General features: G+C 43.9%; 1 protein-coding gene across 3 annotated transcripts; it reads left to right on the top strand.

Moving 5' to 3' along the window:
* Window positions 1-693: 693 nt before the first annotated feature.
* LOC105567731 (golgin subfamily B member 1-like) lies at window positions 694-8,341 on the top strand. Of its 3 annotated transcripts, none has more exons than XM_012022823.1 (8): window positions 694-1,178; window positions 1,527-2,085; window positions 2,281-4,152; window positions 4,226-6,305; window positions 6,484-6,570; window positions 6,891-7,147; window positions 7,258-7,341; window positions 7,846-8,341. In XM_012022823.1, the coding sequence occupies exons 2-8, from the start codon at window positions 1,528-1,530 to the stop codon at window positions 8,185-8,187; spliced, it is 5,280 nt and encodes a 1,759-aa protein (XP_011878213.1). In that variant the 5' UTR covers window positions 694-1,178; window position 1,527; the 3' UTR covers window positions 8,188-8,341. The 3 variants fall into 3 exon arrangements, with proteins under 3 accessions (XP_011878213.1, XP_011878214.1, XP_011878215.1); XM_012022824.1 differs by having other exon boundaries at window positions 7,919-8,082; XM_012022825.1 differs by lacking the exon at window positions 7,846-8,341 and adding an exon at window positions 7,669-7,837.
* The last annotated feature ends 1,034 nt before the right edge of the window (window positions 8,342-9,375 follow it).

Genomic DNA, 9,375 nt, shown 5'->3' with positions numbered 1-9,375 from the left:
ATAAATAACTTATTTTACCATCCCGGGGATGTTACGAGTGTAAAAATATAGAAACTAGCTGCGCCGCGGATACCAAGTAACTTTTATCAAGTGTCTCTTACGCGACGCGCTGCCCCGAAGGTGCGTCGTAACGATTGCAAGGGAAGCGTTTTCAGGATATAAATTCCGTGCCGTGGAACGTAGTACGCCATGCGGAAAGGTTAAACGCGGTCCTCAAAATTGCACCAGGTCATGGACGATCGATATGCACCGCGGCCGTTTTGCTCATGCGGATGCCATGCACCGCGGCCGCTCAAGCCGATCGAATCGCCGCCGCACGAGCCGTGCTGTTGCTGCGACTACAATCCCTTCAGCGACAACTCGAAGGAATCGGAGATCTACGATTTGCCCTTCGCCCTGCGAAAGCTGACGGTAATGAAGTGCCAGATGAAGAAGTGGCGCATGGAGCGGCTGCAGCTCGAGAGCGAAAATAGGTCTCTGAAACAAGCTCTACGACCATTCGGTATCGGTGTCCCACTTCATAGCCGAACCTTGGCTCTTTCTCTCTCTCTTTCTCTCTCTCTCTCTCTCTCTCTCTCTCTCTCTCTCTCTCTCTCTCTCTCTCTCTCCTCGCGCTATATCTCTCACAGAATAAATTTTATAAGAAATAGGTTCGAGCATGTATACGAAGAGTAATTTTAGCACGTTGCTTTTCCCGGTGCGCCGTGCTGCGCCTTATAGAACGGCTCTGTAATAAAATCTGTTCCGTATTGATTCCGGATATTTCGCGAAATATCAAATATTTCGATTATCAGAGTAAACGACTCTTCGGCGCGTATAAATTATTATTTTACCAATTTCGCGTTCTTTACTTCCAAGCGCGCCCAGTTTACCGTAAGAGGTCCGCGCGTTTTCTTAGTGTCTTATAAACGGGAGCACCGAATATATTTCGGGCGGTCAAATAATTTCCATATAGGTGTAGCGCCCGACGGGGTATTGGCCACTGATCCCTTGCTCGTGCATTACCGCGAGGAAAACGAAAGGCTGCAGAATGCAAATGAGGAACTGGCGGAAAAAGTTCGCAACCTCGGGGAGAGCCTCGCCGAACGAGATTGCTGCGACGATCCGTGCGAAAAAGTTAAATACGTGAGGGAGAAAATAGCGGCGCAGAGAGATCGTTTCGCTGCCGAAAAAAAACAGTACGTAATGCCTATTGACTATGAAATTCCGCTAAGACAATTTAATGAGTCCCCCTCCCCCCCTCCCTTTCTCTCTTCTCTGCAACGTGCCTTAATGGGCGGAAAAATAACTGAGCGAATAAAAGAATGGTGAAAAAAAGGGCCGCGATGAAATTAATATTAAATTAATCGTCGAGGAATTATCGTAATTGTAAGAACAGACTTCTGTTTTAGACTTCGCCAAGTTATATAGCTTTAAAAGGAGATTAATCACAGTTCGTCGGTCACGATATTTCCTCGAAAACCATCTATCTTCATTAAATGCGGTACGCCAATATAATTACGTGCAAACTGTTGATATCGTGACAGAATGCGAGACACGATATCGCATCTGAAGCTGAAACTGGTGGAAGCCGAGGAGGATACTTCCTGTGCGGCATTAACTCGTTTGAGGGCAAAGCTTCGTGAGTTAATGAAAGATGGTCAGAAGGCCGATCAACAGGTGCCCGTGGTCGTCGAGAGATCAATGCAGACGTCGGTGGATCTATCAAAGAGCTACGAAGATCTGCTACGAGCAGAGAACGAGCGCTTCCAAGCCAAACTGACGGAAATTCAACGTGCAACGCAGGAGGCTGCTGCTACACCGGTCTCGGAGGAGGGCGTCCTTCCTTTACCTACAGATGAGGAAGAACCGGACATGTCGGCACTGCTAAGTCAGCTTCGTAATTGCGAGACACTCCTGGCTGAATTGAAAACGCATTTGGACGAGAAGACGGCTTACGCGGAGGCTCTACGAAGCGAGCTTGAGCAACAGAGAGCCTCCGTCGTTGCGCCTCCATTACATCTGGACGAGATGACCGTCGGCCCTACGACCGCCATCGATGGAGTGGCTGAGATAAAGGAAGAACCCGAGAAGCCTGACGACAAGGTATCTCTCTTTATTTCTCTTGTAAATACCCGGCTCGTAAATAGCCGGTTGCGCGTGCGATACGTTAAAAGTCATGAATGTTTTATGCCGACACGTATATACTCCTGTTTCGTCGAGATGAGACAAATGCCAGAGGATGTTTATACTTGTCCAACTCCGTAGCAGTATTCATGACAATTGGGTGTTTGTTCGCAGATTACGGAGCTGCTCGGAAGCCTGCGGCAGTCGGAGCTGGCTGTGCCGGGCGTGAGTAAGTTGCAGAGCGAGATCGAAGATATGAGGTCCCAACTGTATAATCTTGAGACGGAGAAAAAGGAACTGCTCGATGAGCTGGGGAAGATACGGGGTGCGGTGTCCGAGAGAGACCGTCAAATAAATGAACTGAACAATGAAAGCGAGTCTCTGAAGGAGCACATTGAGACAATAAAATCCGAATGCGGCGAATTACGTATTAAGAATGCATTGTTAGATAGGGAAATTCGAAAAATACAAGATGAGTCGGCGAGAGCGAAAGAGGAAAATAACGAGCTGAAGAGCGTGATCGATAAGTTGAACGTTGACCTGCGTCTCGAGGAAGAAAAATTTCAAGTGGCGCAAAAAGAGCTAGGGGGCACGAGGGGCGATTTGCATAGTCTTGGAGCTGAAAATGAATTCTTGAAGGAGACATTGGAAAATGCTAAATTGGAGACTAACGAACTTAAAGAAGAAAATGTTGCTTTGAAAAACAATCTTGATAACATGATTAAGGAACTAGAATCTTCGAGGGGGGAAAATAATAATATTAAGGCGGAGATAGATCAATTATTATCCGAGAATGGGCATTTAAGAAATGAATTAGAAAGGCGAGTGGCGGAGACGGATCAATTAAGATCCGAGGGGGTTGCATTGAAGGACGGTCTCGACAGACTGCTACAAGAAATGGATAGATTAAAGGTTGAAAACGATAAACTGAAGGACGAAAGTACTGTTGTTAAAACCGAAAAAGACAATCTGACAACTGAAAGAGACAACTTGAAATCCGAGAATGGTCTTCTTAAAGACGACTTGTCTAAGACAAATGTAGCGTTAGACGACGCAAAGAAACAATTGAACAAATTTAAAGTCGAGAATGGAGTTCTTACGGAAGAATTGGAGAAGGCTAATGTAAATAATAACAAGCTACTCGCGGACTTCAATACTTTGCAGAGCGAAATGGCAAAGTTGAAGTCCGAGAACAGAAAATTGTTACAAGAAGCGGATGATGGGAAGGAAGAACTAACAAAGTTATTGTCCGAAATAGAAACTTTGAAAAAGGAAGCAGATAGTACAACTAATAAATTGACGAGGGCGAATAATGAGGTTGCAGATTTGCGGCAAGAAGTGGCTAGGTTAAATAATGAACTGAAAGAGGCGAGAGTTACAAATGAACTGCTAAGAGCGGACGTTCACCGAACGGAAGTAGAGAACACAAATATTAAGGCGGAAATGAGTAACTGCAGAGACGAAAATGATAGGCTAAACGTGAAACTAAACGAACTGAAAGAACGAATAAATTTATCGACGGACCAAGTAAATAAATTAAGAGAACAACTCGACGGCGCCGAGGATCGAGTTAAGCTTCTCGAGGCTCAGATCGCTAGTTTACAGACTGGTAAGGACAAGATGCAGAATGAGATCAACGCTTTGCAAAATGAGATCAGCAAACTGAAACTAGATCTAAGTACAGAAACTACTGCTAAACGAGACATTCATGAGGAATTAGCGGCGTTAAAGAACGAGATGAAAAATCTCATCTCAAAGATCGATGAGATGAAAGTGCAAAATCATACTCTAAAAGAAGAGGGAGACGCCCTTAAGAAAGAGCTGTTGCATCTGGGCGAGGAATCGTCGAGCCTAAGGGCTGCGAATGCTGAGATGACGAGCGAGATTAATAATTTAAGACCGGCTTTATCTGACCTTCAATCGCAATTATCTAAAGCGGAAGAAGATATTGAATATTGGAAGTTGGAAAATTGCAAGCTTAAGATGGACATAGATAGGTTATCCATCGAGAACGAAAAGACAAAGGGAGCTTTAAACGTCTGTAAGGTAGAGATAATTAGTTACGTATTCCTTCTGTAATTTCTTGTGCCTTTGATAATAATCACATTAAAATTCATAGGTTGAGCATCAAGCGTTAGAGAAGGAGATAACGAATCTTAGAAATGAGAAGATTAAGCTCGAGGGAGAAATCACGGAACTTAAAAATCTGTTAGAAAGACTAAATCTGTCTTCATTCGCCGAAAAATCTGCTAAAGAAGAGGCAGTGGAGGAACTAACGAAAGTTAAGGATCAAGTCGTTGCTTTGAAAGAGGAACTTGAAACATTAAAATCTGTATTGACTAAACTAAGAATAGAGAACGATAAAATGAGAGATAAAGAAGAAAACTTGTCGCGTCAGGCGTCAGCGTTAAGGGCGGAAATTGAAAACACGAAAAATGAGGTATTAACTTTGAGAGCAGACAATGACACGTTAAAGTCCAAAACAATTACGCTGACAGCCGAAAACGGCAAATTGAAAAATGAATCGGATAAACTGGTATCTGAAGTTGATGGGTTGAAGCTGGAAAACGCGGGTCTGAGGGAAGCACGGCAGAAATTCGAGGAAGAATTTGGCAAACTGAAAGGCGAGGGCGATGGGCAGAGGGCTGAAATTAAAAGTCTGAAGTCTAGTCTGATAGCCGAGCAGGCATTATCAGAAAAAATTAGATCGGAATTATCTGCTAGCCAATCGGAAAACGATAGATCGAGAGCAGAGTTGGAAAAGCTGCGGAAGAATGTAGATGCCCTCGAGTTGGCGAATGACAGGCTGAACGGTGAAGTGGAGGATTTAAAGAAAACGTCGATCGACGCGCAAAACAAGGTGAACGCATTGCAATATCACGTGGCTGCGTGGCAGGAGGAGAAAGAGGCACTTCTGAGCGAGTTAGACGGTTTACGAGCGGAAGTGAGTGGATTAGGTAAAGAAGTTGTGTCGGATAAAGCCGCGAGGGAAGCTGCTGAGAAAAAGGCGATCGTTCTAAGCGGTGAATTAATGGAGCTGAAGGCGGACCTGGATAAGACGCGTGTGGAAAATGAGAGTTTGAGGCATGAATTGAATGACGTGAATAAACGGTACGCCGCGTCGGAAAACGAGAATGCCGCACTGAAAGCCGAAAATATGAAATTAGCAACAGAACTCGATTCCATCAAGTTGGATTTGACAATAGCGAGGAATGACCTCGATAAGTCTGAGAATCAGAATAGCGAGTTAAAAGCGGAGATCGATGAATTGAAGAAGGTAGCCGGCGATGTCGAAACGAAGATTAAATTTCTGGACGGACAGCTTGTTGACTTGTCGAATGAAAAAGAGAGACTTGAAAAAGAGGGGAGCGACGTGAGAGCTCAGGCTGCGATTTCAAAGGCTCACGCTGATGACGCACGTGCGCAGCTTGATGACTTAATTAACGCTCTGAACGCAGAGGAAACGGGCAAGAGCGCCGCCTTAAAGGAATTGGACGCCTTGAAAGATGCCTTGGCCCAATTACGAGACGATTTGAATAAATGTAGAGCGGATAACGAACGACTAACGGTCGAATTGGCCGCTTCGGAAAGTCGTGCGTTAACGATACAGAGAGAGTTCGCAGCAGCCGAAACTGAAAACGGCCAATTGAGAATGGACGGTTTGGCGAGAGCAAAGATAGATCGTGATAAAGAGCGGCAGGATTTAGAAAAGTTAACGGCAGAAAACGAGGAATTGCGGGACGAGCTAAGAAGGGCGCAGAAAGAGATCAATAAATTAAAAGAGAATATCGTGAAATCGAAAGGCGATTTTATAGAGGATGTGGACGATATCGACAGCTTCGAAAATGAATTGAAGAAATTGATGATCGAGATAGACAAGGCGAGAGGAGATTTAAAGCACGCGGCGGAAGAGAATAATATATTAAAAATGATCAATGACGGTCTCGAATTAGAACTAGGTCAACTGAGAGCGCAGCAGGGCGAAATAAAAGATTATCCTGAACAAGCCGATGGAGAAGTCAATGGGACGAAGGACCAAATCCGAAAACTGCTTGTTGAAAATAATACGCTGAAAATTGAAAACACGAAGCTGAAATCCGGATTGGATCATTGTCAAACGGAGAAAGAGCGTTTGAACGACGAAGTTAACAATTTGCAAAGCGAAAAAATGAAATTACTGAGATCTCTCCCTTCCGTAGGTTTGTACCGGCCCTTTCGATACATTATTGAAAAATATTAGCGCGGCTGTTCAAATCCGTGGGTATAATTTAGTCGTGTAATGCGTTCCATTCATTCGCTGGTTTTTTGGCGAATCTTTTTCTCGCCATTGAATTTAGCCGCATTCGCATTAAAGGAGAGACATCTTTGTAATTCCAGAGGCTGGCGTGATTAAACCGGATGAATGCGGCGACTTCGTTAAGGCGAATGAATTACTGAAGAAGCAAATTGAAAAGCAATATGACGGTAAAAACTTGCATAAAAACTTTTTCAACTGTTTTGTCACTCCGACAGTTTTTATCGCGCCGTAGAAACGCGAATTTCCTTATTCATGGTCCGTAATTAGTCCGGCTAATATCTTAATAAGTTAAGCATTTCCATAAACTTGCGGCACCCGAAGGCAGCGTTTTGCAAATTATGCGATGTCAACAAAAGTCGCGTGTCAGTTTGCGCACGGGGCTAACAATGTCTAGACGAGTTTCGGGATACATAGAAAATAACACGAACAAACTCCGATTACATAATTTCTGCAAGTTGGCCCTACATTTGTTCTCGCAACACAATAGCCGTGCAACGCGTGCGTCATTACATACAATTTGCGGACGGCAAAATTCCTTCGAGACCCGCGATGGCGACGACGTTGGACGACGATTTTGAGATCGAGCGCTGGACCGTGCCGTCCATCGTCGAGCTATTAAGAGAATCGCAAAAGCTGTCCGAGAATATCTATTTGACGGAGATCGAAGTGCAGGATATCGATAGGCTGCTGGAGCTGCTTAACGAATGCAGAAGAGACAATGAGAATTACATGAAGCAATTATCGGTGAGGCTAATAGCAGATAACGTTAGTACGCGTCCTATTTGATGATTTATCTAGAGGATAATTTGAATTTTCCGGCTTGCGTATTAACGCCGGAAATGAATCGTTTCTAGGAGCTTGGTGTGGAAGTTACCAAGGTTGCAGGTGCGGATAATGGCGATGAGCTTGCAGCTTTTGACCCTGAATCTTGGTTGAAGGTATGTACGTGCGGTGATAAGAGTTCATTTTGCTGCTCCGCGTTTGCTTCTTTATATCCATTAAATCTCATGTCGACTTTTCTCCGTGTCGCAGTACTTGTAACAAATAAATGGAAGTAAAGCCGAAACGTTTCATCTTCATACAGTATATATACTTAAATATCTTCTTGAGATATTCGTCACTAACATCCGCATACCAAGTAGAGTACAAAAACTGATAAAATTGTCACTGAACTAATCACAAGACACAAATAACGAAAATGGTTACTAGATGAAAGTTTTACTTCTGTACAGCTTATATATTCCCTCTAGTCCGTTTCTTTACAGAAATCAGAGCAATGACTTATTCGCGTATCTTGTTGGGACAATCTAATATTTACATCTACCTATTTATATTGCATTCAGTATATCGATATGGATACACGGACATATTATCGGAATAACTTTTTCACCGGAAATAATACGCTTGGTTAAATGTAACTACTTGTATCTGTCACTTATCAGTCTTTAACATTGACTCAACTGGCCGAGCTGCATGATAAGATCTGTCTGTTGACTTCAAATATGGTGCAACAAGATAGCGGCCCTGCGGTCTGCGATCGATCAGCAATTAATCGGGGCCACGGTGGCGATCGGCTGCGGGCGGATTACGATGCTTTAAACCGGCGGATCGCCGCCTTGCAGAAGCAAATAGCCGAGAAGCAGATTGAGGCGGGGTGGAAGCTGCAGGAATTAAAACGGGCTCTCCGTTTCGAGCAGGCAAACCTGATTCAAATCTCCGACCGGATGAATCTCGAAAGAAGGCGCAACCTGGCTCTCCACCTCACCATGGACGACTCGGCGTGATGTTTTCCTCCCAGTATCAGCGGATGTGTTAAAAGAGATGCTTGTACCTCGAGAGCAACTTCTTGCTATCGAACGTTTGACACTTTTGAGTCTCGGACAGTGTCTGTACTTTGTATTAGACGGGGTGACGAAATAAAATAGCGCGTACTTCGATTATTACGGCTCTTTCGAAAGATCCCGTTCGCTTTCGCGCTCTCGATCCGAATGGCTGCCACAATCTCCTAGGCACATAATTGCGATAACGTACCATATTCAGCAACAACGCGGTTTTGTTGCTAATCACGATCGAACAATAACAACTAATGAGAGCCGCTTGTTTCGCGGCGCATGCTTGTGCACGCCGTCACGTGCGATAACGTGATTTCCTGTTTCATTTCGGAGGTCGCGTTGTTCGATCGAGATTAATTCAATTGTACCGCACCGCATCCGTACCCACGACTTTACTCGGCTCGTCGGTGCGACCGCCGACGCGCGGATGTGCACGCGCGGGCTCAATAGGAAGGCGAATGCCGCCGACAAAGAGTAAACATATAATTGAAATGCGCGGGTAGATCAAACGGTAAATGAATTGTCGAAATCCGTTTAACTGTGTGTCCACCGCATAGAATTGAAATAAACTCGTAAAACGCCGCCCAACGAATCGCCGACGAGAGCGGGCGCATCTATGCAACGGATCGACGATTCCTTCTTTCCCTTCCACCGTTTGTCTCTTTTTTTTTCTTCAGGATGAGGAATTTTTTCGTTCAAGTTATATAGTCTCAGCTTGTAATTTCGGTATCGCACGTGTCGTAACAGATACGATTATTCAATTAACAGCAACAGAATGTCTCGTGCTCTAAAATAGTATTTTGGTATCATTCTTTGACGATCAAAGATAAGCCACGATTACGTGAAACATGCAACTGAAAACCTGCGAGATATAAAAGAGTATATCAGAATTCGTCTAAAAACAACTAATGAAAGGTGACAACTGATGATTACATCACGCACGTGTAATGAGAGGCTATTATGCAATAAGGGAATTTTTACGAAAATTTATACGATTCAATTTTTTATTAAAAACAGACACTTGTCACAAACTGAAATTATTGAGAAACAGAATATAAGTGTCTTAATTAGAGTATCTTTTCACTTATGTGAACCTGGCACTCGCGTTTTGAAAAATTAACTTTAAAAATAGGTAAAAAG

The sequence above is a fragment of the Vollenhovia emeryi genome, unplaced genomic scaffold (genome assembly GCF_000949405.1).
Source record: "Vollenhovia emeryi isolate VEMERY1.0 unplaced genomic scaffold, V.emery_V1.0 DF939135.1, whole genome shotgun sequence".
NCBI classification, from domain to species: domain Eukaryota; kingdom Metazoa; phylum Arthropoda; class Insecta; order Hymenoptera; family Formicidae; genus Vollenhovia; species Vollenhovia emeryi.
The sequence above is the reverse complement of the archived record's forward strand: the minus strand, read 5'-3'. Positions and strand labels throughout refer to the sequence as shown.